The sequence below is a fragment of the Sorex fumeus genome, unplaced genomic scaffold, assembly GCF_029834395.1.
Source record: "Sorex fumeus unplaced genomic scaffold, SorFum_2.1 ptg000072l, whole genome shotgun sequence".
Classification (NCBI taxonomy): domain Eukaryota; kingdom Metazoa; phylum Chordata; class Mammalia; order Eulipotyphla; family Soricidae; genus Sorex; species Sorex fumeus.
The window spans coordinates 52,125,036-52,150,758 of record NW_026606129.1 but is presented as its reverse complement, the minus strand read 5'-3'; the positions used below and the strand labels follow the sequence as shown (position 1 = coordinate 52,150,758).

At 55.7% G+C, this 25,723-nt stretch overlaps 2 protein-coding genes across 7 annotated transcripts in view; both read right to left on the bottom strand.

Moving 5' to 3' along the window:
- Window positions 1-1,132: 1,132 nt before the first annotated feature.
- GRM2 (glutamate metabotropic receptor 2) lies at window positions 1,133-10,932 on the bottom strand. The gene is made up of 5 exons (XM_056129125.1): window positions 10,477-10,932; window positions 6,989-7,826; window positions 3,853-4,928; window positions 1,919-2,099; window positions 1,133-1,720 (listed from the first exon to the last, which is right to left on the bottom strand). The coding sequence occupies exons 1-5, from the start codon at window positions 10,924-10,926 to the stop codon at window positions 1,650-1,652; spliced, it is 2,616 nt and encodes an 871-aa protein (XP_055985100.1). The 5' UTR covers window positions 10,927-10,932; the 3' UTR covers window positions 1,133-1,649.
- Window positions 10,933-15,959: 5,027 nt separating this feature from the next.
- LOC130037908 (testis-expressed protein 264) overlaps window positions 15,960-25,723 on the bottom strand; it is a 139,405-nt gene continuing 129,641 nt past the window's right edge. For all 6 annotated transcript variants that reach the window (XM_056129954.1, XM_056129955.1, XM_056129956.1 and 3 more), the window contains 2 exons: window positions 19,730-19,898; window positions 15,960-16,549 (listed from right to left, as the gene is read on the bottom strand). In XM_056129954.1, coding sequence (XP_055985929.1) covers window positions 16,257-16,549; window positions 19,730-19,898 — 462 coding nt within the window. In that variant the 3' untranslated portion in view covers window positions 15,960-16,256. The remainder of the gene's footprint in view (window positions 16,550-19,729; window positions 19,899-25,723) is intronic.

Genomic DNA, 25,723 nt, shown 5'->3' with positions numbered 1-25,723 from the left:
GGCTCATGCACCCAGGAATTACTCCTGGTGGTGCTCGGAGGACCATATGGGATGCTGGGAATCGAACCCGGGTCAGCCATGTTGGCTACGTGCAAGGCAAACACCCTACCCGCTGTGCTATCGCTCCAGCCCCTATGATATTCAATCTTAACTGGGCATTCTATCTTTTATTTAGCAGGCTTCCCCTCCAAATATTGGTGGGAAAGAAAGCCTTTTCTGAGGTCTTCTTTATACATTTTTCTGTTTTCAGGTTTTATTGTTAACCCGAATTTCTATATCCTCACCAGCTTGTTGGAGAATATTATTTCATTTCATTTTGTTTTTCACTTAAAAACGAACAGATGTTGGGGCCGGAGATATAGTTCAGCGGATAGGGTGCTTTCCTTACATAAAGCTGACCTGTGTGCGTGCTATCCTTGGCACCCCATATGGTCCCCTCATCCCCACCAGGAGTGATCCCTGAGCACAGAGCCATGAGTAACCCTGAGCACAGATGTTCCTGGTCTGCCCGTCTTACTGTAGGACCTTGTTTCTAAGATAATGCCATCTGGGGGATCCTTCTGAGCTGCCAGGTTCTGCCCTGACCAGCTGGGCACCCACTGTCCTGTAGGCGGTAGGAGGGAAACAGTGGCCTGGCCTAGCCCTAGGGCCGACGCAGCGCCTCAGCGCCCTCTGCTGGTAAGCAAAGGGCTTCAGGGGCTGACGTTCTTGCAGACTGGACGAAGAACCCTTCTCCCACTTCACACCAGGTGGACAGCACCTGGCTGGCCTGCCCGTTCTGCTGCATGCCCCACCTCCTCACAAGCTCTTTCTGGTTTTGCCTCGTGAAACAGGACTGGGCCCTGGGCCTCCTCTTCTTTCCCTCCACACAACACATGTGGCCCAGCTCTGACTCCCATGCAGACCAGCTGCGACAAGTCCAGGGTTCTCAGGGGGCGGATGTCCCTCCTGCCCTGGCACCCACCCACTACCAGGTCTTACTCTCAACCACCAGGGGAGCCTGTGTGCATTTAAACCTCAGTCGTCCTCCCTCTTCACCTGCCAAAGGACAGCAGCTCATTCATTTTCTGTAGATCTGGTCTGCTGCCACTGGGTGCTGCCGAAGGGCACAGAGCTCGCACAGGGCAGAGTCTACACACAGCGGCGGAAATCAACAGTGGGAGACCTGCAAGGACCTCCCTGGGCCACGGGCAGAGAATTACTTTTTTTTACTAAAGACACTTTATTTACAGAAAATACAAAATAAACCACAGGACAGACTAGTGTGCCGGGGGAGGGTGGCCCCATAGTTACCCCCCTCCCCATCCCAGAATAACATATAAAAAAATTAAAAAGGCCCTAGTAGGAGGGGGGCAGGGCTGGAAGCACCGTTCTGATGGGAGGTGGAGAGCTCTGCAGTCCTCAGCCGCCCACGCCTCGGTCCAGGGCAGTGTACCCTGGCTTGGCGGGGACCCGGCTTCAAGGGCAGCTGGTGGCCTTGGCAGAGGCTCTGTGACAAGGACTCTGACTTCTGACTGAAGGGTTTGAGGGAGATGGATAGTCGGGGGCCCGCGGGGTTGGCATTATTGCAGTGCTCCAGCCCTCCTCCTCCTGGCCTCGGGGCTCGCTGGCACAGGTGCGGGGAGCAGCTGTGGCGAGCAGGTGGGTCCTCACAGCGACGTTGTCGTGTCCACCACCTCACGGCCGTTGCAGACAGTGGGGACAAACTGGGAGCCGGAACCTGTGGAAAAGGGCTGAGGGTTGGGGCCAACCTCTGGAGAGGGAGCAGCTGAGGATGAAACCTCTACCACTGACCCCTGCCAAACCTGCCCCTTGGCTGGGAGTGGGGACAAGGGCTCTCAGCTGCCTGATGCCTAGGCTGGGGAGACAGGCAGGGAGGGGTGCACGGGTGGACAGGGGTGTTTAGGGAGACTCTGACCTTGGGCCTGACTGGAGCTGCCCCTGGCGGCTGCGCTGCCGAAGCGGCTGGTGGGCGCACGGTGGGTCACCACATTCTTCTGCGGCTGGAAAAGGATGATGTGCAGCTTGGGGGCGAAGAGACAGCCGAGCACCACCGAGCCGCTGAGGCTGACGGACACACACATGGTGGTGGTCTGCACCTGGGAGGGTGGAGGAGGGTGGCAAGCATAAGCCTGGTCCAAAGAACACCCCCACCCGCTGCTGGGACTGTGGGGGAGGGAGCAGGCAGGGGCGGGGGCCAGCAAGTGTCCATCTGCCAAGCTCCAGAGGATTTATAGGAAGGTCAAGCACAGTTCCTCCATCAGTACCAGTGACATCTTCCCAGGGATGCCAGGCTTCCCACTGGGGGTGAACTTGCAGGGGGGCCTGTAGGCATGAAAGCATGCATACAAGAGTGTACACAGGCACATGTATGAAGCCCTGCATGGCAGTGTGTATGCCTGTGTGAGTGTAAGTGGGTGAGCATGTGGATGCTTGTGTGGGTGGGAAGACCTATTCTCCAGGCATGCATGTGCAGTGCACCTATGTGTGCCCTGTGTCAGTATAGACACAGGCCTATGGTCAGGCTGTGTGTGTCTGTCCTGGGCGAGTCCTTGGCCGCCTATGATTGACACACAAATGCAAATCCTATGCAAATGCAGGCTGAGTCAGAGCAGCTGCCCTCTCCAGTCCTGGCCTCTGCTCCCCACGCAGGTGGCCCAGCAGGTGCAAAGCAGCCGAGTCTGGCGGCCCCTGGCCCCCATCTCTGCCAACCAGACCTCAGTTCTCGGGGAAATGGTTTCTCTGGGGCTCTTGTTTTCTTGCTCCTTCACTGTTGGGATTGTCAATCAAGACCGTAAGCTATTCTCACAATCTTTGAATCAATTCTAGGCAAGGAATTGATTGAGAGTCTGTTTCTTGACTATTGTGGAGTTTACTCCAGAGGAAAGGTTAATGGAAAATTAACCAAGATGGTCCGTGGATTCAGAGCTCATGGTTGGCTCTGGGGAGGGGGCTTCCGTGATGATGTCTGCAGCACCCCAGGCCCTGGATGCTGAGGAGACCCAGTGAGATGCTAGTTCCAATCTGGCTTAGAAGCCACTGAGTACTGTTTTCACCTTTCCTGGTCCTCCCTGCAAATCTAACACCACCACCACTACCCCACCCCTGCTTGGCTTCTGCCTTCCTAGTTTCTGTTCTCAACCTTGGAGTTGTCTGGCTCCAAGACTCTGTGCAACAGAGGCATCCCAGGGGTCCTCCAGAGTTCAAGATTCCTATTAAAGCTTTTCACTTGCACCCACCTACCTTCCAGATTATCCCATCCCCTCCTTAGTGCACACCCTCTGTTACAATCGGCCTCCATATTGACTGTCCCTTCCTACACTCACCTCCTTATCCACACATGCTGTTCCTCTACCAGGAAGCCTCTCAGATTCCCTACACAGACACCTACACACACACACACACACATACATACACACACACACACCACCACCACCACCAACAACAACAACAACAACACCAGTATCACCACCGCCACCCCTCTCTCCTGCACTCTCAATGGGGTCTTGACAGAAGTATTTCTTTCAACTTAGCTCTAGCCCACAGGTTTCTGAAGAGCAGAGACCAGGTCTCACAGCCACACGTGGAACAGGGCAGAACCCCTGTTTATGGCAACCTATTCCAGTGCTTCCCTCTCCTCCTAGGTTAGGAGATGGCCCCTGCCCTGAAATCTCAACTCCTGCTCCTTCCTCCACCTCCCTGGCTGTTTCCCAGGGCCCCTCAGCTCTCCTCCTTCCCAGACCTTTAGTCCTGAGGGGGCCACTTTAACCTCAGAGTTCTGGAGGTCCGGTGAGACCCCAGGGAACAGAAGCTCCCACATCCTGCCCGCCCAACCTCTCGCAGGGGGCTCACCCGGTAGTCACTGGAGGTGACGTAGAAGATGGGCAGGAAGGCCAGCCAGATGATGCAGGTCGTGTACATGGTGAAGCCAATGAACTTGGCCTCGTTGAAATTCTCGGGGCATTTGCGAGTCTTGAAGGCATAGAGCGTGCAGAGTGCGATGAGCAGCACGTTGTAGGCCAGTGAGCCCAGCATGCTGGCGTCGCGATGGTTGCAGCGCAGTGTCACTACCTCCCGCCGTTCAGGGGCGGTCTCTTTGCCCGTGCCTGGCGCCTCCACCACCAGCCAGGCAGTGACAATGAGCAGTTGACCCGAGATGAGTGCCAGGCAGATGGCCACTTGGGAGGCAGGACTGATGAAACGTGGCCGCTGGGCTCCCTCACGGGCCCCGCCGAAGATACGAGCGATGCGGTTGGTTTTGGTGAGCAGGGCTGAGTAGCAGACGGAGAAGGCGGTGCCCAAACCCAGGCGCCGTAAGGTGCACACCACTGTGGATGGTTTGGCAATGAAGATGAAGGTCATACAGTAGCAGAGGAAGACACCGCCCAGCAAGATATAGCAGAGCTCCCGGCCTGAGGCCTTGACCACAGGGGTGGCATTATGACGGACAAAGACACCCAGCACGAAGAGGGTGGCTAGGGCCCCGAGGCAAGCGATGGTGACTGGCCCCACAGCCCAGGCATCGCCCCAGCGAATATACTCCTGGGGCAGCTCGAAGCAGCCCGTCAGGCTGGCGTTGGGCCAGTAGCCCAGGCCACAGTCGGCGCAGGTGAACTCGTCCAGCCGGTACTCGTAGGGCTGGCAGGGCATGCAGAGCCAGCAGCACACCTCCCCCGGCTGCACACTCTTCACCTCATTCTGCAAGCAGGGCTCACTGCAGCGAGAGGAGGGCAGCGGGCCAACAGAGGGTGAGGCCCACGGGATGAGGCTGGTGTCCAGGGTGAGGCCTTCTGCCCAGTAGCCCACCTTCTGGTAGCGATAGCGCCCATTGCCTGCCCTCAGGTAGGTGAAAATATTGTAGCGACCGATACCATCACCGAAGCGGTCGAAGCGAACCTCACTGTGGGTGTCTGCTGGGCGGAATGGGGCTGTCAGGGGGGTAGGGGGCAAGGGAAGAAAGAGAGGGTGAATGGATGTATTATCCTGATGAACCTCAAACCTCTCCAAAACATGGAATCTTGCCCCAAACTAAGACCACACTCCTTATCCTTCTGATTCCCACCTCAACCCCAGAGCTCACCTGACCCCATTCATTTTTCTAAATGGGGGATTCCAACAATTTCCAAATAGACCCCCAAGGCCTCTTATAGCCTTAGCCATCTCTACGACAGCCCATCTGGACCCCCAACCCTCCAGCCTCAAGCCCCAGGCTGAGAGCTGCTCTCCAACCCAGACCCCATCTTGCTCACTGAACACACCACCACAGCCCTCTTCCCAGGATTAACATGTAGATACCAGAAATCAAATTCAGGGGCTGGAGCGATAGCACAGCGGGTAGGGTGTTTGCCTTGCACACGGCCGACCCGGGTTCGATTCCCAACATCCCATATGGTCCCCTGAGCACCGCCAGGGGTAATTCCTGAGCGCAGAGCCAGGAGTGACCCCTGTGCATTTCTGGGTGTGACCCAAAAAGCCAAAAAAAAAAAAAAAGAAAGAAAGAAAAGAAATCAAACTCAGCCTCAGGTCTGGGACAGATCCCCCTTAATCCTGTCTCTGGCAGTCCCCGCTCCCAGCCCACCCAGTCCTAGCCCCCATCTTAGTGCCAGCCGATCCCACCTCAACAATCACCTGTTGGCAGATCACAAATTGCTTCTATGCCCAGACCCCGGCCATGTCCCTTCAAGCCCCACGTACCCAGGCTAGCTCAGGAGGCAGGACCCCATGGTCTTGAGTCCCCAGCAGGCAGATGATAAGCTTCAAGCCCTGTGGTAATGGTACTCCCCATTGCCCACCCTGTCCTCTTAGTCTCAAAACCCAACTTGAGCCCCACCAGAAACCCCACCAAGCCCGGGGTCACTGAAGAGGGTTGAAATAAAGTTAACCTCAGTCAGAGGGGTTAACCTCACCCCTCTTTCTTTCTTTCTTTCTTTCTTTCTTTCTTTCTTTCCTTCTTTCTTCTTTTTTGGTGTGTATGGGTTTTTAAAAAAATTTTATCAGTGAATCACCCCTCACCCCACTTTCTTTTTTTTCACCCCACTTTCAATCTCATAGGAATCCTGTCAGAACACCTTGGGCCACTGCTCTGAGCTGGGCCAGCCAGGTACCCTCTGCCCTAAGGATTCTTCCTAAAGTCAGTGATAATTCTCAGGCTTCTTTTTTCCTTAATCCTGGAACTTTTCACTAAAATCATTTTGGCAGAGGGGAGCTGGGATGTAGTACAGTGGTTAGAGCAGTGGCTCAGCATGCACTCAACTCGGGTTAGAGTCCCAGTGCCATGTGGTGCCCTGAGCATTGCCGAGTGCCAGCCTGAAGGTTCCCTAAGAATGTGAGAGTGTGGCCCTGGAGGTCCCCAGCAATGCCAGAGAGGCCCCGGTATTCCCAGCACAGCAGGGCCCTGTCAGTATCTCATCCTTGGGTCCTTGTACTGAACAACTAACCCAGTGGGCTGAAACTCACTGGTGGGATCCCCACCTCCCAAACACCACCTGGAAGCCCCTCAACCTAAAATAAAGTCACTGGGTTAAAGAGGCGTGACTGTCTTGGATGAAAATTAAGGGTATGAATAGGAATTTCCCTGCAGGAGGGAATGTCATCCTGAAGCTGACTCAGACCCTCCCCACCCCTTATTCTCACATTCGCCCATGTTGTGTTGCCTAAAAATGGGCCTGAAGCTTCCTGATTCATAGCCCACAAGATACAGAGGCAGGAGACAGAAGGCAGGATCCAACCCAGACCTTAAGACCTTCAAAGGGATGGGTCAGACCAGAGATCTCTCCTGAAGGGTCTCAGGAAGCAGAACTGCAGCCCTGGCTGGGCTTGGTGCTCTCTCTGCCTCGGCAGCCCCCTGCAGGCTCTGCCTATGCCCCTCTGGGAGAGCCTGACTTGTTGGGGTCTGCATTTCACTTAACCAAGTAATAGAGGGAGAGGGTCTGTTCCCTCTTAGACAGGCAGAACCAGCAGCCTAGTGAACACTGGCCAGCCCCATTACCATCGAACTTGACGTTGAGGATGAAGTCCTTGTAGAGACGACGCCCGTTGACCGGCCTCATGGCATCACAGAGGCGGGTGGTGTTGGGGCAGAGGGCCCTGTGCATGTTGTGCAGTGCGTGGGCCATGGCATACACTGCGTTGACCACAAACATGATCTTGGATTCCTGCTCGAAGGGCACGGCCCGCAGTGAGTGGGTGGCACAGTCACGCTGTCGGAAGCTGCAGCGGAACCTCTGCTCCCAGAACTCGCGGAACCAGGGATTCCGGCTGTTGTTCCAGGGGTCCAGGCTCCGGAAGTAGGAGGCAAAATCACCGATGGGGTAGGAGGCCAGCTCGATGGTGATGGCACCCTCGGCAGCCCTTTCACTGCCGGCTACCACACTCTCCAGGGCCCCCCAGCCATCACTGGCCACCCAGATGAAGCTGGCGTTGAGGCGCTGGGTGGCCGCCAGGAGCTCACGGGCATCCTCGGAGCGCGTGAACAGGACAGCCACGCGGGCGCTGGGCTTCTGCAGCAGGGCTCGCACCACACCCTCGAAGGCCGCGCGGTTCATGGCTCGACCCACCTTCTCTGAGGTCGCCACGCAGATATTGCGGGCACGGGCCTCCAACTCAAAGGCTTCAATGCCTGTTTCACCATAGTCACCCTCGGATGCCACAGTGGACACATAGGTCCAGTTGAAAAAGCGAAGAATCTCGGCCATGGCCTTGGCCTGGAAGAAGTCAGGGGGCACAGTTCGGGCAAAGTAGTCATAGCGGGACTTGTCACTCAGCTTGGCGCTGGTGGAGGCATAGCTGATCTGAGGGATCTGAAAGAGCCGCAGGAGGTTGGCGACCTGGGTGGGGATGAGATGGAAAGATCAGAGAACAGATCGAAAGTTCAAGATATATCTGTCTCCCCTCTCTCTGATACCAACCCCCCTTCCCCCCATCACAGGCACACACAGACACACCAACTATTAGGATTGGGGTCTTGACCTCCAGGAGGTCACTTGAGGTCACCTCTTCCAAAAGGCTTGTCTCATCTCTTGATGTGCCGTCTGCCTGGGGACAAGGTATTTTCTACTTCCAGGGAGAGAGAAGCCAAAGCCATAGCTCGGGGTCCTAAGTAATGCCCAGTCTCCCCATGGAGACGCATGGCAGGAGCCAAACTGGGGCACCCAGAGCAGGTCAAGGTTCTGTGGTCGAGAAAGTTTGGCCCGCAGCTGGTCAAGACAGAAAGAGGCATCAGAGGCATCTGGGATGATCAGGACTTTCATGATCTCCACCTGTTTGGGGGTGCACCCTTCTTGGACAAGGATCACGGCTATAGGATGATGAACAAAGAAGAAAAAGATTCCCAAGGAGGGAGACCCTGAGAGCCACAACGGGTATCCACTGCATGCCTAGGCCGGAGTGAGTCCCAGGCTTCCTGTATCCCACTCACGCCAGCGGTTGGCACCTACCTCAGGGCTAGGGTTCTGCTCCAAACCAGGGCCCCAAACAAAAACCTGGGGGCATAAAATGTAGAGGAAAGCAGGGCCTGGCCTGGGCCCATGAAAGAGAGTTTTGGCCTGTATTTGTGGATGTCTTACAAAAACAGCAATGTCCACTCCCATACTTCTGACCTCTGTGTCCCTGAATAGGCGGAACAGATCTCCCTGAGCCTCGGTTTCTCATTCCTGTTTACAAGGCTTCTGCACAGACTAAAATGATAATGCATGACTAAAGAGTTAGTACATCCTTAAAAAGGGTTAAAGTATTTGTCTTGTAGATGGCTGACTGTGGTTTGATTCTTGGAGCCATATGGCACCCTCAAGCACTGCTGGTGCAGTCCTAGAGGCTGCCGAGCTCCATGAGGTGAGACCCTGGTGGTCCCCAGTACCGTAGGGGACCATATCTCAGGAGTACTGTGTCCTCAGACTCCCACATTGAACAGCAGGCCTGGTTGGCTGAGAACTATTGGGAGTGACCCCCAGGTTCCCTGAGCACTGTTTGGGAGTGCCCCTCCTTGCAATGATAATGCATGCAAAGCCACAGTTGCTGGCATATGGAAGATGACAGAGATTTAGGCAGGAGAGAAGGGGCAGGAACGAGGAGGGATCATTAACAGGCAGGTGCAGCTAAGAATGAGGGCTGGGTGTTGTTTTGACTCAAACACAGAGAAAGCAGACTCATGCTGAGGTGTGGGCTGCAGGGCCCAGGAAGCAGGCGGATGGGGGGTGGGGATAGGAGGGGGAGAGAGAGGCAACTGGGTTCCAGAAGAGGAATCTAGGGGCCCCTGAAGAGAATTGTGGAGATGAGGCTGCTAGAACAGTACCCTAGAGGCCCTTAGTGACACCAGCCAGTGAGAGGCTGTCCGCTTATCCCTGTGCCAGCAGGGCTGGAGGGACCTGTTCAAGACACCCCCAAAGGTGGACAAGTGTCACTGTCTGCAGTAGAGGGATGAGCAGCCTCTCCTGATCTGGGGCAGAAGCTCCTCCATGGTTCAGGATCATTAATTTTCCCCAGAATGGAACAAGCATTCCAATTTAGGGGGCCTGGCCCTGTCAGCCTCTAAAGAAAGCTGAGGGTGTGCCTCCCAATTCCCACCTCCAGGGTTCCTCCAGAAACCCCATTCTGATCCAAGTTTTGGCCTCATCTTCCAGCTGAGTTTACTGGGCACCAGGAGAGCCTGAGACCATCCACCTAGTTGAAAGCTGCCAGGGGTACTTAGGGACATCCCTTGGGTCAGTATACTCTGCTGACTCTTATAGGAGAGTGAAGGAGGGAGGGTCTGGTTATCTCCCTCCCTTCAAATCTTGCACCCTCTGGATAACCCAGGGTACCCTCCCCACCTCCCCATGTCCCATGTTTTACTTCCTCCTAGACTCCCCTAGCCTTGTCTCTGGGAGATACTTGGCACTTCTTTCCAATTCACAGAGAAATAATTTGAGGGACCCCCAGGCCTTTGGCTGAGAGCTCTAGTTTTCTCTTTGCAAGTGGTTTGACTCTTTTCAAGTCTCAATATCTTCATCTACGAAATGGGTTAATAATAGCAGCCAATATGGATTTATGCCCTTATGACATACCAGGTCCCCAGAACACACTTTTATGTATTACTTTACAATAAGATTTAATCATTTTTCACCACAACTCTAAGAGTAACAAGTATTCGAGTCCCATCACAGTGAGTTGACAAACCCAAATTCAGACTCGGAGCTGTAAACTAAGAGACCTGGCCTGAGCTCATGGAAGGGAGGCTATTAAGCTTCTTGGGGCTTGGCGGGTGTGTGTGTGTGTGTGTGTGTGTGTGTGTGTGCGCGCGCAGTATGTTGGAGGAATGTTTCCCTGATACAGTCTCTGAACAGCAATTCCCAGTACGTGACAGAGGCCCTTTCTTAGTCTTCGTGAAAATCTCTTCAAAGGATGTTTATAGTCCTTATTTTTTCATTCTAATACTCCACCTCCTGCCCTTCTCCCTCACCCCCACTCTGCAGTTCCCTGTCCCCACCCGCCATTCAGTACCTGGATGGAGACATCGCTGTAGGAGCCGCCAATGACTCCGGTGATGGCTGTGGGCGCATCGCCATGGGTGGCGTAAGAGCCGTCGGGGCAGATGTGGCGCGAGCCGTCGGCGCCCCTGCTGAGTGAGGCGCGCACGAAGTCGAGCGCCTGCTCCAGCGCGTATGTATCTTTGGAGCAGCTGTCCAGGATGTGCGCGCCCAGGCGCACGCCGGGCAGCAGGCGCGGGTCGCGGTTGATGCGGTCCAGTGCGAAAAGCATGGCTTCGAGCCGCTGGATACCGCGATGCTCGTTGACAGGGCCACACTCCTCGGTGGGGCTGCCTTTCTGGTGTACCGGGAACAGCCCCCCCAGCACCAGGTCCCCCTCCAGGGTCAGCACTTTCTTGGCGGGGCCCTCGGCCACAGCGCCCCACAGCAGCAGCAGTGCCAGAAGCCCCAGCGGCGACCCCATGGTCCCAAAGGGAGGATGGATGGCCCAGTAGACCTGGGCCTCCGGAGGGTCAGGGCAGAGGCAGCAAAGGCAAAGAGAGAAAACAGGAACCAGAAAAGGATAGGCAGGAAGAGAATTGAGAAAGGACGCAGTTCCTGTAGAGACAGACAGACAGACAGAAGAGAAGTGGAAGGTGAGCGAGGCTTCCCTCTGTCTCCCTAAACCCTTTCTGCAGGGACTCAGAGCTAGGAAGTAGAAGTGCTCACCAGGGCTAAGAAGCTCCTGGAAACACCCCCAATCCATCTCTCAGCCCTCCCCTGTTCTGGGTGTGGAGATGGGCCCCATGTCATTAACAATAGGGAGAGGCTAAAGGCCCAGACAATAGATGGGAGACACAATCAATCCCCTTCCCAGGGCCAGAGAGATAGGACAGCAGACAGGGTATTTGCCTTGCAGCAGACAATCCCATTCAATCATCAGCAACACATATGGTCCCCCTTGCCCCACTAGGAGTGATCCCTAAGCACACGACAAGGAGAAAGTCCTGAGCATCTCCAGATGTGGCTCCCAAACAAAAACCAAAAACAACCTTTTCCCACTATGAGTAGACAAAACCCCAGACAAATCTCCCAGGGCTTCATGTCAATCCCTCTGCAGCAGAGAGATCAGAGAAACATACTTGTTGGGGGGAGGGAGGGCAGAGACCATTATGAGCCTTGGTTTCCAGAGAGGGCTCATTGCTGCTCACCCACAGGGACAAGAGGATGAGTTTCTAAGGGGCAGTCTCTCATGCCCTGGTGAGTACCCAAGAAAATGCAAGTCTCTGATTCTTAAAAAAGCCCTCCTCAGGGGTCAGAGTGATAGTACAGTGGGTAGGGCATTTGTCTTGGACAAGGCTGACCCGGGTTCAACCCCCCTGCACATCATATGGTCCACCAGGAGTGATCCCTGAGTGCAGAGCCAGAAGTAAGACCTGAGTACCACTGGGTTTGTTTCTCTCCTTCCACAGCCCCCCCAAGAGCCATTCCCAGATTCTCCTGACTGAGACTTTAAGCCCTAAGAGCTAGCTGGCCAGAAGAGGCTTGCCCCAGTGGCAGACAACAGTGTGACCACAGGTCCTGAGGCAACAGGGAAGGAGTGAGCATATGTGTGTGATGGGGAAGGAGAGCAGATCCTCTGGAAAAAAATCTCAGAACAGGGGCCTGAGATATAGTACAGCAGATAAGGCACTTGCCTTGCACGGAGCTGATCCTGCTTCAATCTCCAGCACCACATAGGATTCCCCCAAACTCTTTCAGGAGTGATTCCTGAGTGCAGAGCCAGGAGTAAGCCCCGAGTACCATCGAGTATGGCCCCAAACCAAATCAAACCAACAAAAAAATCTTACACCAAGGCTCAGGATGAGACTTTGGTATGTGGAAAGCTGTATGAGACTTTTTGTTTGTTTTCTCCTGCTCAGAACCAAGCAGAAAATTCAGTATCTCCCTTCTCTCCATTCTCAGTCTCAGGGTTCCATCCAGCCTGTCTCCGGCCCTCAGAAACCCCTTCTTTTTTCCTTTTACTCTGTGCTCCATCATTTGTGCCCCAGACACCCACTCCACCTAGGAGAGGGAAACTGAAGCCAATGAAGAGCAGAGACTAGTTCCAGTGCTCTGTGTCCTGGCCCATCCTAGGGCTCTTTGTTTTGTCCCCTCAGTACCTTGGGGCTAATCGCCTATTAGAGCCAGGACAGGGGGTCTGGGATCCCCCAAGGGGCCATTCTACCAGGCAAACAGTAGACAGAGGCAAGCCCAAAGAAAAACAAGAGATGGAAACAGAGACCCAGATGGGGTCAAAACTACCAGCCTCCCACAAGGGCTTCTGGACCCAATTTGCGTTGGGGATAGAACTCCAGGGGAGACAGAATCCAAGAGGGTGCCATCAGAGCCTTGGGCCACAAATCCGGGCAGGGAGCAATCCAGTTCAGAGGCTGAGACAAAGACAGAGGCACAGACAGAAGGACGGACCAAAAGGACAGAGAGGCTAGAGGAACAAGGGAGAGCAAGGCAGGACGTGCATGCCCTGGGAGAGAAGGTGGAAGCCTGGGGCTGTCTTCCCCGGGCTCCTGCAGAGCGCTGCCCGGACAGCCCCGGCCAGTCCCGCCAGTCCGGCCCGGGAGCCCCGGAATTCGAGGATCCTCAGGACTCCTCGGGTCAGGATAGATGTCGGCGGCGGCCTCGGCACCACCTGCTTACCCTACCTGGCACGCCCGGCTCTGGCGCGGTGAGAACCGGAGGAGCTGGGCGCTGGGTTTCAGCTCCCGCTCTCCCGCTCGCTTGCTCGGCTCTGCGCGCTCAGTCCGCCCGCCCCGCCGCTTTCCATCGCGGCGCGGCCCTGCCCGCCCCGCCCCCGGCCCCTCCCCCGACCCCCCCACTCCGGGCTCCCGCTCGCAGCCGGGCCTCGCCCCCCTCCGCTGTCCGCTGCGCCTGGCCCGCCGCCTCCCGCGCTCCCTCGCTCGCGCTCTCCGCCAGCCGCCCGCTCGGAGCTGTCCGCCGCGTGGTGCTGAACCCTCAGGGGCCCAGTCCCGCTCGGGAGCAGGAACCTGACTGGGTCCCCTCCACCCCGCCGTTTCGACTATGTCCCAGAGAGGGGCGTGGACCACGGGCCTGGAGCACGGAGCTGGGAAGATCACTGGGTCCTGGGAGTCGTGCGTGGTGCTATGGGGGTCCCTTCTGCGAGGGCGGAAGGTCTGGCCCCAGGGTCGCAGGTACCCGTGGAGGACAGGGAAGGGCTCCTGTGGGAGATTGGAGGAGCGCTGAGCCCCGCCTGCTGCTGGAAGTCTGCCTCTGGCCTCACATCTGTTCTTCCCTCCCAGACTGCAGCTCACCTTATGCCAGGCCTGGGGTGGAAGCCTGTATCTTCAGCCCTGCATGAGAGCTAGGGCCTGAGTCACTAGGAGGAAAAGATGGGGTGGGACAGAGGGCAGAAGAAAATGGGCCCTCTTCTTCCTGCTGATGACCTTTAAAATTACCACTTCCCCACCACGCACCCAGCGCTGACCTACCCACCACCACAACCACTAACCCCCAGTATCTATACAAAGGGTATTTATAGCAGGCACCAACCTGTAATAGAGGGTGGGACCTCAGGGACCGGGGCCAGCACTGAGGGACATGCTGGGCTGGAAGGTTGGGAGGGAGGGAAGGTGAAGAGGCTCCTGAAACTGGCTGCTGCGTAGGAGGGAGCAGGAGCTGGAGCCTGAGCAAAGGGAGGACAGCTCCGAGAACATGCTCTTGATTGTCTTCCCTCCTGCAGCAGGCCAGGGAAGGATATCCCTGGTTCAGGGGTACTATGAGAGCTGCAGTACCAGTCTGTGCTTAAGGATCTGGGAAGGGGGCCTGAACCCAGACCTAGCCCCCAAGCCTGTGCTATCTACCCAGAGAATGCACACCTCCTAAGATACACACACACACACACACACACACACACACACACACACACACACACAGGTATTGTCTCTTCTACAGGTGTCAGGAGAGGGAAGGCTAGTTCAGACACACAAGTTAATAAACGCATGCCAAGCCCAGACCCCTCTGACACACACACACACACACACACACACACACTCACACACACCTACATGTGTGTGTGAGCAGCTGGAAGTGGGCTGGAGTGGACGGGCTTCCTCTCAGGCTTCCTCTCTAGACACAGAAACCTGATGCCCCACTGCTTTAGGAAGCACAGCTGTGAAACAGACAAACACATCAAACCCAAACAAACACAAACTCAGTCAGTGATGGGAGGCGAGGTGGCAGCAGGATGCGGGTTCAGAGCTGTCAGACAAGGCTGGAGGGACAGAAATGCTGTCTTCCTGCCTCTGCTGCTCTTGCTCTCCCTGGCTAGCTCAAAGGCTGCTTGTGGGTAGATGGGGGTGGGGGGGGGGTGCTGGGCCCTAGGGACAGAGGGTTTTAGAAAGTGGCAGGGTGCTGACATGGGAAGAGCAGTCCCTGCACCACAGCAGCTTCCTAAGACACAGGCTTTAAACACCATGACAGCAAGAGAGGGTTATCCCATGGCCCACAGTCAGTGGGCTATAAAGTCCCACTGCAGCACAAGGACACACAGCTTCAGCTTCTCAGCTGTCACATCCTGCTATGTACACACAGACCCAGCCTCACAGCCAGAGATGCGCATGTCAACACAGCCACAGGCACAGCAGTGTATGTAAACCACCTCACATAACTGTACACACACACACACAACTGTAATAGTTTTATATGTGGACACATAATAAGCTGCACACATGGACAAAGAACCATATACATATGCTGGGGACATATCCACTCACAGTTGTGCTGAGACAGTTACACAGGCCTATAGCTCTACATGTGGACACAAACACACAGCTCAGCATATGTATACACACACACACACACACACACACATACATACAGAGTAAGCAAAGCTATATATGGAGCAAGCTTCCATAACAACGCTCTTGGCTAGTCAGTCTCACCTATAATACAACAGACATATATTACAGCCTCACCCAGGTACATTTATATCCTGAGTCCACTAGGGTACCAGCCTCTCCCAGGCCTATGACCACCTGGTTCCATAGACAGAACCTGAGTCCCATGTCCAGGAAGGCACACACATCTGGGGCCCAGGCACTGAAGTCACAGCAGGGCTGTCTTCACCTGCTGGGCAGACACCAGCGTGAGCACAGGCATGGCAGAGCCACAGACACAAAAGGCCTCCCTTGGAAGTTCATAGAGGCAGAGCTGGGAGCTCTTACTCCTGAGCCCCAAAGGGACCCTGTGCTCAGCTCTCACACCCTTTTGCCCTATTCTGCCCGCTCCCCAAAGGCCAATGGGCATCTCTGTAATGAAGGGAAAGTCAATGGGGTCAATGGGAGTCACAGAGAAGAGGGGATGGCCTCAAATGTCCCTTTCTGTTTGCAGGGCTGCTGACTAGATGTCTTCCTTTCCTAAGCCTGGAGGTACCCCTGCCTTTCCGAGCCTGCATGCAGAGCTCCCCATGGCAGAACCAACAAACACACAGACAAATCCAAGTGAAACAAGAAAATCATTTGCTTTATTCTGGTTCCTGGAAGCTCCAATGTGAATCTGAAAAAGATGTAACAGGGTGGCAGCCCTGGGGGCTGAGTGCAGAAGACAGTTTCTGGCTCCTTTAGCCCGGGGGAGCCCAGAGGGCAGTGAGAAGAAGACTTAGCTAGAGGCCCGGGGTGGCAAAAGTCAGGTCCCCCTGGGAGCCCCGGCCCAGTCCAGGCCAGGGAAGTGAAGGAGGAAGACAGCTGGAGAGTCAGCTTAGTTCCACAGCAACTGCACCATGGGAGGGAAAGGGCCGAGTTACTCCTCGCCCTTCTCAGGGGTACTGGGTTCCCGGGGCCACTTGGCTGCTCCTAGGGGCTCAGCCTCAGGACTCAGCCTTGGCTCCCCCAAAGGCCCCTCGCCCTCCAGGTCCAGCTCCTCAAAGGATGAGCCGCTGGCGCCAGACTCGCTGTAGCTGTGCTCACTGCGGGTGTCACCATCATCCCAGCCGCGGCTGCTCACCCCAGGGGACAGCGTGGCAGCTGAAGTCTCCCGGCTGCCAGGACCCACCTCCAGGCTCACAGAACTCGTGTCACTCATGGTATCAGCTCCTGGGTCAGGAAGAGGAACACAGGTTAGCCAGAACCTCTTACCCCTCATAAAGGGAGGGGACAGAGGCTCCCCACCAGCCCTGCATAGTGTGCTCATGAATAATGTAGCAGCCCCTGGCTCAGGAGACGCATTCCAGCTGCCCTCTGCCCTGACGGGGCCACACTGACAGGGCAGAGAAGAGACCCAGGAGGGGGAGAGGGCGAGGGCAGCCTGTCCATGCTCTTCTCTATAATCTAAATTAGCTTCAGCTCCCTGCACTCCCACAAAGCCTGAACCCCTGCACCTCCCCCACCCCACCCCCGCCTCCCTGTGACAGTCCATTAAGGACAGACCACTCAACCCGAGGTGAGGAGCTGAAGGCAGAACAAAGAGACCCAACTAGTGTCCCCTCCTCCACCCCCACTTCAGCCTGGAGAAAGGCTTGTCCAAGGCCAGCCAGAGCCTTGCTCATAAGACAGGAGACTAGGACAAGAGGCCTCCCACAATACCCCTTGCAGGACTACCCACGGGAAGTCAACTGGCCTTTACCTGTGGACCATGTTGAACTCAAGCTTAAGGAGAGGACTGGGTCACGAGTAGGATGGGGTAAGTCCCAAGAAATGCCCAGTTAGGTGCACACAAGTTGGGTGGTGGGACAGAGCATTCTGAGGTTCTCTTCCCTCTGCTTGGGTCACCCACAGGACCCTTAGCCACGCCACCTACTCCCCAACCACTGGAGGCTTTGGAGCCTCAAGCAGAAGGGGATAATGGGAGCACTCCATGCTGAATGGGGCTGAGGGTCCAGATCCCTCCCAGTTTGCTCCTCCTACTCCCAATATATCCCCCACACTACAATTCCTTAATTCATCTTCACACATCAGAAGAACTGACAGCTGCTGGGGGTGGAGCAGTGCTCTGGCCACAGAGGGAAGGAATGTGGGGTGCAGGAAGGCTGGTGTCACCTCTTACACCTCCCAATGTAAGAGGGAGGGAGTCAGCAGTGGATCCTTACAGAAACTGAGGGTGGGCTAGCAGCCACAGTGGTAGTGCCCTGAGTCAAGTTGGGGGTCTGCTTGGAATTTGCACTCGGTCTGGAACTTTCACTGAACCTCAGCTTAGACTTATGAAGGGGGTGAGGTAATGGGCTTTGTTCCCTCAATCCTCTCTGTCATAAGAAGATGCCACTTTGGCAGGAGGTGAGCACTGGAAGTATCAAGTCTTTGGCCCAGGGCCCTTTTCCCTCAACTAAGGGCCCAGTACTGGCTTCCAGGTTGAAGACATTCAAGAATGAGCCCAGGCTGCACCCTGAGTTATGTGTGATGCCCTGACTCAGTGGCAGGACTTCAGCCCCATTCCTTCCTTTAACGATCGGAACTCCAGGGTCTCCAGGAGTGAGAGGAGCAGAGGAAGGCAATAGTTCTTCCCAGACCCCATTAAACTGTCACCTTCTCCCCGCCTGCCCATCCCATGGCTCTCTTGGGACCCGGACAGGAGACTCTGCCTGCTTGTCAGCCAGCTGTCTCCTCCCTCTCAGCTTGGAGGAAGGAACCAGTGTGTCCCTCAGGCCACAGCCCGGCATGCTGGAATGAGGACAGTTTCTGGAGACATATGGACATAGCTGGCAAAAGAGTCTGAGGCAGGAAGTGGCATCCCACTAGCCACCAAATCCTGCACAGGAGAAAGTCCCAGAGTTCTGGGTCTGCATCCCAGGGAAGATGTGGGTAAACCTCGAGCCCCAAACCTCTGGGGCTGCTGGGCAAGGGAATGAAACCGCCACCTTCACCCCAGTCCCTCCCTTCTCCACTGCCCACAGCCGGGGAAGGAGATCAAATATTCATCGCCTCTCTGGAGCTAAATAATACATCAATGTAATAACAGGCACAAGGCAGCTAATCACCCCCTTTCACCTCTCAGCCCAAGCTGGGCCACAGCAGGGAGGCAGGCAGGGACAGGCCAAGCCTGGGGCGGCCAGGCACCCACCCTTCACTGCTATACAAGGGCAAGCACCTGGCAGGCAGACACCCAGAGTCCGCCCCGGAGCCAGGGCAAACCCCGTCAGAGGCGGACAGACCCCTCGGCCCCCACAGCAGGGAGAGGGCGGGCAGGCTGGTAGGGAGGACAGGCCAAGGAGCTGGGGGCGTGGGAGCAAAGGCTGCAGCCAGCTGTGGCGGGTGCCAAGCAGTCCTTCACCACCCCTGGCAGGCAGTGTTTGGAGGAAAGCTGGATGGGAGGGTGGGTGGGCAAAGGAGGGGGGCACAGGCAGCAGAGGGAGGTCACAGGAGGTCGACACACAGACCAGGGAGCTGCCTGCTGACCGAGTGCCACACAAGTGTGCCCACAGCAGGAACAGTGAAGAGTGGCTGCCAGGCCCCACGGAGGTAATTAAGTGGCAGATGAAGTTAACTGTGTTGGACATGGCCCCCAGGGAGCAGAGGCTGCCTCTCCACACACTCCTCCCGATATGCCCCTCTGGGGTGACCTTGTCTGTGAAGACTGGACAGAGGGACTCTCCTAAGAGGAGACAAGGGATAGCCACTGCCTCTGCCACCTGTACCACTTTTAGTTCACGGAGCTCCAGTCACAAAAGGTCCCACGAGCGCAGACCACTGGGGCCACTTGGATGTTTATGGTAGACCACCCTGACCCAAGGACACAGCCTTGAGACACTGGAGGTGCGGGGTAGTGCTGAGAGCAGGCGAGCCCCTGGCAAGGCTGACATTGCGGAAGCATTGGGCACTCCTCATTGGGGGCCCTTTGGCGAGGAGGTCTCAGACAATGGGTGCAGGAGACGCCTTTTCCTCTCCTTACCTTGCAGATCCAGTGCCAATCTTATTTCAGGATGAGCCCCACCCAAGTGTGGCCTTTCCTGAGTGGCCTCAGCCCCCTCCCTTGAGCATCCAGCTGTCTGGGGTCTGGATTTCCAAGGCCACTCCTGCCGCATCGGGAGGGAATCCGAGGATCTCTGGATCTGTTGCCGGGGGTGACATGTATAAATCCACATCTAGGTGACACGTGTCTGGGATAGGCAACTCTACATGTAGGTCTTGGGGTAAGTGGCTCTCCATCCTCCACCTCTGCCAAATATAGCTCAGACATCCCCAGTGCCAACCCAGCCAGGGAGGTGCCTCCTCCACCATGTTTTTGTATGTGTCAGGCAGGGGCTGGGGAAAGGCCCTGCCCCAGCACTCCTGACCCTGTACCTGTGCCATCCGTCTGGGCATCACTGGCTTCCATGGGCCACCGGCTCTTTCGTTCCATCTCTTTCATCTCAGGCACATAGAAGTCCCCCTGTCGTGCCAGTGGGCACATGAAATAGATCTGGTCTTGCTGGTAGATCTCCAGCCGAGGGTGGGCACACAGCTTCCGCTCCTGGTTGGAGAGTGTATAATAAGATTATTATAGGTCTCGAACCTACTGGTCCCTGAGTGAGCCCTGCAACTGGCTCCTTTCCATGTCTGACTCTGCCTCTTGCCACAATCTGCTCCAGGTTCCCAGCCCCTGCCAAGGTAGGTACACACTCAGTACCCTAAAAGCAGCGCCCATGCCCACCCCTCACCACTTCAGAGACCAGTGGCTGAGAAACCAAGGGTTCTAGGAACACCACCCAAGGACAAGTGCTGAAAGAACCCATGATCCTTGCATGGGTTACCCATTTTTAGTGGGTAATTGCGCTGCATCACAGGAAAGGGAGCCAGGCTCCACAGCAAGATGCGTTTGGCCCCTGTTCTGATTGTTCCAGTCTCAGGGTAGCAGACAGGTCCTTGTGCCCCCCTCTGTGTCCATGCAGATCCAGAGAACTCATGTGTCTGAGACCAAAAGGTCTTCCAAAAAAGCTCTGGTCTTACAAAGCCATGAAACAAATGTTGCATGCCAGACCAGTCCAGAAGGGCTCCATCAACTGCAGCCCCATTACCCATTATCCATTACCAGGTCTGACCTGCCAGACTCCCCAACCCTGGGCCCCCTAGCACCCTATCCTACATGATGCCCACAGATACCAGGAATGGTCAATTTCCCTGGCTCTTAGGGCTCCAGGTTCTGCCCTTGTAGAGCAAATTATCATCAGACCCTGGACAGAGGATAAAGGACCCTCTTTCCTCCAGTTTCTCTGCTGCTTCTAGTTTATGCCAACTCCCCAGTGCTAGGTGTGTGGTTATTTCCCTCCCCTTCACCCATCAAGGCACCGAGTTCCATCCAATGGGGACGAGGTGACCCTCAGCTGGAGCAACAAAAATAGGTCTAGCACTGGACATTAACACAACTCCCCACCAGCTTACAGGACCCCCAGTCTGGAGACAGGCAGGCACCCCAGGCCCCCTGCATGGACACAGAGGGGGGCACAAGGACCTGTCTGCTACCCTGAGGCTGGAACAATCAGAACAGGGGTCAAATGCATCTTGCTGTGGAGCCTGGCCCCCTTTCCTGTGATGCAGCGCAATTACCCACTAAAAATGACTGCGAGGCCCCTGCCCTGTCACTGCTCACCCGCCAACCTTCACAACACGGCTATTTATAGCACCCGCCTGGCTCTCACCACGAGCTCTGAAATGAGCCTTCCACTTAGCGGTAATGAGAGACTTAGCGCCTGGTGGGGAGAAGCCACTCCAGGACTCCACTTGTCTGCCTGCCTGGTCAACCCTTGGGTTGAGGAACCCCTCCAATTAAAGTGAATGAAGAGGGGTAAGAACACTTTCCCCTGGGGGGAGAGAGGAGGAATGAGTCTGGGAAGTTAACTTGCTGAGACCCTTGCAGCCAGCCGGAGACAGGGTGCATCTAGAAGGTGCATGGCGGGGTGAGCAGGCCTGAGGTCTAGCTGGAGCTTAGCTTCTGATTCCAAAGCATGACTCATGGCTCCAGCCAAGGCCTTTCAACCTAAGTCCTGTGTGCTCAAGAGCAGAGTGGGCCTTCCTAGCCCAACACCTCCAGAGTCAGTGAAGGAAAGTCATTATTTTTTAATAGTTTGAGTCCAAATTTCACCACTTGGATGCTTTGTCGGGCCATGGCCAGGAGCTCATGTCCCCATTTGCCCTTATTTCTGCCCGCACACTCATCCCAGCTCTGGCCCTCAGGAGGAGGCTGAACAAGAACACAATACCAGGAAGCAGGGATCACTGGCTCTGGCCCCTCCAGAGGCAGCAATGGGTGGGGGGTGGGTGGGAATTTTTCACACCTGAGCTTCTCTCAGTGAACTGGACCATTCTCCCCTGTGCACCATCTGGGACCGCAGCCAAAGAAGGTCCAGATCCGTCCCAGCTGATTACTGACCTCAAGTGAACTGGGCCTGAGCTGAGGAGGGCATGTATGATGTGCTCCAAGGCAGCGGCAGGAGTGGGGGGTGGGGCTACTGCTTCTCTTATCCCCCACAGAACAAGCCGGTGGGTGAGGTACCACACAGAGTCCTGTGCCTCAGAGCAGAAGTTAGCAGGGATTCGTGCTGATGACTGAGGGTTCCAGGAAATCCCTCCACTGGGGGCAGTCCCAAGTTCCCCTTTTATTTGCTCCGAAGAGGGGTGTGGGGGTTTGGAAGTGTATCTGAGGGACTGGAACTCCTGAAGCTAGTTCCTTACTGCCTGCTGGCAGCTGGCAACACTAGCTGACTTCCTGTTAGACAGGGTGGACTGCATCACTCTTGCTGCCATTCTGTGTTAGAGTGAGTGGCTCAGTCTTGGGACCTTATCAGAGGGCCGGTGGTTTCAGTGGTCAGAGCAGGTTCCCCCATCCCAGCAACTTCTCCCTCAAGCCTCTCTGTCTGGGCTGTGGGAGTGGGTATGCCCAGTCCTTTGAAGACGACAGGCCCATCCAGGGTGCGTTTCTCAGCTGTACCAGCCCAGTGTACCATTGACTGAGTGCCATTGACTGAGTGCCCTTGGCAGTCTGTTCTCCAAGGACTCCCTAGGGGTAGCCGAGGGAGAGGCAGCTGGCCTTGCCTTCCTCCAATGATTTTCCAATATTTACCAGCTCACCGGTATGTACTGGCGCCACTGCCCCTGCTGTGCCATGAGGGCCTGAAAAGTAGCCCCTGGCTGTCCATTGCTCCCTCTGAGGCTACACCAGCTGGGAAGCAAAGAGGGCTTGTCCGCTCTGCCTGACTACTTAGTCCTGTCTTTGCCCTCCAGCCCCGACCAGACTGTTGCCCAGTGAGAAAAGCATGGAGAAGGAACTCCCAGGAGAGGTTGTGGGAGCAACTGGAAGTCCCTTTCCTGCTAAGGGCCTAGGTTAGAAGTTTGTTTCTTTGTCTTCTTCCTGTTCCTTCTCTGCCCCCTGAGTCTGAATTTTTGACAGGACCCAGCATGTGTTAAAATGATTTGGGGCTGAGCCATCAATGAGATTTTAATTAGCTCCCTGCCTCCCTCCAGCAGGGAGGGCCACGGGCCCCCAGGTGGTGGGGGACAGGACCAACTGGGCTGGGCTTGAGTAGAGGCTGCCACTCCAGGGGGCGGGGGACAGGCTTGGGCAGCTGGTGTTCCCTGTGCGGGATACTGTGAAGAGAAGACTGGGCAGGGAAGGAAAGGCTGTGTAGCCAGGCCACAGTTTTCTCTCCTTTTCCTATCTCCCTTGTTCCTCTGTTCTCCCCGATGGCTTTGAGATGAAGGCGACGGCAAGGATGGAGGATGCAGTTTCTATGGCAACGGGCTGTCCACAGCCAGGCAACTTCAGAGCTGGGCTCTCTGGAGGAGGCAGATGCGCAGAGCAGCCGCAGAGCTCCCTCCCGCCTGCCAATGAGGGGGCTGGCAGAGCAGGTGGCACAGGGTGGCTGCCTGGTGCTGCCCACCCTGTGTAGAGGAGAGTGGTGAGAGCACACGGTTTCCTTTCACCATCCCTTCAACTGCCCATCCATTACTGCTACCAGGAGCTTGGGTTCTTGAGTGTCAGCCAGAGTTTGGGGTATGTCTCTTTTGTCCCTGGAATTTCTGTATCCCTGAAAGCCAGTTCTTGACAGTCTTCGAGAGCTGACTGACAAGTAGCTGATGGCCCCTCAGTGGCTTCCCTTTGGACCCCTTTGAGTGCCTCGAGTATGGGGATGCTTGTGAAGGCCATTCCCTGAGTGGGGCATGTTTTTCTCAGCACTAAGTGGTGGTCTCAAGCTCTCCAAAGCACAAGGCAATGTGTGCATGTCAAGTCTAGACCACATATTTCCCCATGAGGTCCAGACACAGAAAGCAATGGAGTCAGCTCTGTTTCCACCCATCACAGCCCTGTACATCCTGGGTGGGGAGGATGGGCCCCTTTGCTTCCTTCGAGTCACCCAGTTCTACTCATTTCTCTATGCCAGGCTGGACAGCCAGGCAGCCACCCAGCCAGCAAACAGCTGTTGCATCCCACCCAAGGTGGTGGCATCTTCTCACTGGGTGAAGTGAGGCATGCTCATTTTTAATTACATAGACACGACATGCACCCGCCTGCACACAGCAGTGGGGGCTCAGACCCTGCAGCCAGTCGGCATCATATGTGCAAAGTGATGGGGGAGGCGCAGCAGGAGCTATGGCTGGAATGTGGCATGTTGTTATTATTCCACCCAGGAAGTTCCGTCAACTTCCCTCTCCCAGGCACCCTCTCATCCTCACTGGGCCTCCCAGCACCCTCTGGCCCAGAACCTGAATCTGCGTGTGGGGCAGAGGTGACAATAGAAGACAACCCTGTGGTGCTGGTAAGAGTGGACTCCCCCTAAAAACAAGAGAACCCAAGGTTCTGGAAATGACAAGGGAGTCAAGAAGTGAGATGGCACTGCCGGGAAAGGAAAAGGGTGCAGAAGTGGCAGAGAATTTCCAGGCAGAAGCCAGCACCCTGGTCTGATAACTGACAAACTAGAGGCTTCTCTCTGGGTCTCAATCCCCAACTGTCAAAATAAAAGAGAGTGGGACCAGAGAGGTGGTCTTGGTGTTAAGGTGCATGGCTAATACATGGGAGACCCCAGTTCGATTCTGGCCGCACATGTTTTCCCTCAATGCTGCCGAGTAATCCCTGGACTCAGGGCCTGAGTGATTCCACATCTTCAACTCTCACAGTAAACCACCAGCCTAGTTGGCTGAGAGTTGCTGGTAGAAGCCCCCTGGACTATCAATCAGTACCTGGGAGACCCCCCCAAAATATATAGAGACTGAAACAGGTGAGCTCAATAGAAATAGGAAATGGAAACGACATGTAAGAGTACTATTTAAAAACAAGACATTTAAAAACACACACACACACACACACACACACACACACACACACACACACACACACACACCATGCACCCCCCCCCCCCCCCCGGGAGAAACAACCACAGATGCTGAGGTCACAAAGCCTAGCCCTTTCTGTGTGCCAGTTAGCCCGTGAGAAGTCAAATGAAAGCAAGAGATGAGTCCCTTTTTGGGCTGGGTGTAGCCAGGCTGGTGTGGGAGCCTCTCCTGGATGGCAGAGGAGCCAAGCCTGGGAGGGAGCCTGGGGAAGACTGCAGAAAGAGGAAGGTGTGAGAGAGAGTAGAGCGGGGAGTAGTGCTGTGCCTGGCACCCCAGCCTGCTGTGCCTGCTGCTGTCGCTGCCTGAAGACTTTTCATTTTCACCTCAGAGCCGGCGGCTTGCCACACAATTTACACTTCTGCTCATATTCCTGCACACCTAGGGCCTGGCTTCCTGGGAGGCCCATACAGGGAGGCCTAGGCAGTAGTCAAGACCAGGGTGGACCATGGCACTGAGGGCCAAAGCGGGTGTTCCCTTCTATGCAAGCCCAAGGTGCATAAACCCTCAAGAACCCTGGTAGTGGGTGGACAGGGGAGCCCTGGCCCTATAGCCATGCCCAATATTCCCATTCTATAGGGCCCAAATAGCCAATACCCAACTGAGCTCATCTTTGGCCTTCTTGGGCTCTACCAGCAGGACAAGGCTCAGGTGAGTGGGGGTGAGCACCCCCAGAGAGCTCAGGCTCTCAGACCCCACCCCTATCCCTTCCAAATAGGGCAGAGCAGCTGCAGTTCACAAAGCCCCTGCTTCCTTAGCAGGGGCCAGACTCCGTACCTTCCCCAAACCCAGTCACTCTGCAGTATCTGAGCAGTCAAGGACTTTGAGTTGCATCCGGCTCGCAGGCTGATGAAAATATTACTGATTGATTATCCAGCAGCAGGCAGGCTGCTCAGCGCAGATGGAGCCACAAAGCCAAGCACCTGGGAGCCAGAGGAATTAAGACGTGCCAGAAAGGAAGGACAGGAAGGCAAG

What these genes read in the sequence shown, in the direction of transcription:
- GRM2 (XM_056129125.1), bottom strand. Translation starts at nt 10,926, where the DNA reads ATGGGGTCGCCGCTGGGGCTTCTGGCACTGCTGCTGCTGTGGGGCGCT. An exon ending in TCACCTCCAGTGACTACCGG is followed by an intron (nt 2,100 to 3,852) that starts GTGAGCCCCCTG and finishes CCACCCTCCCAG; the next exon opens with GTGCAGACCACCACCATGTG. An exon ending in CAGCTCCAGTCAGGCCCAAG is followed by an intron (nt 1,721 to 1,918) that starts GTCAGAGTCTCC and finishes CCTTTTCCACAG; the next exon opens with GTTCCGGCTCCCAGTTTGTC.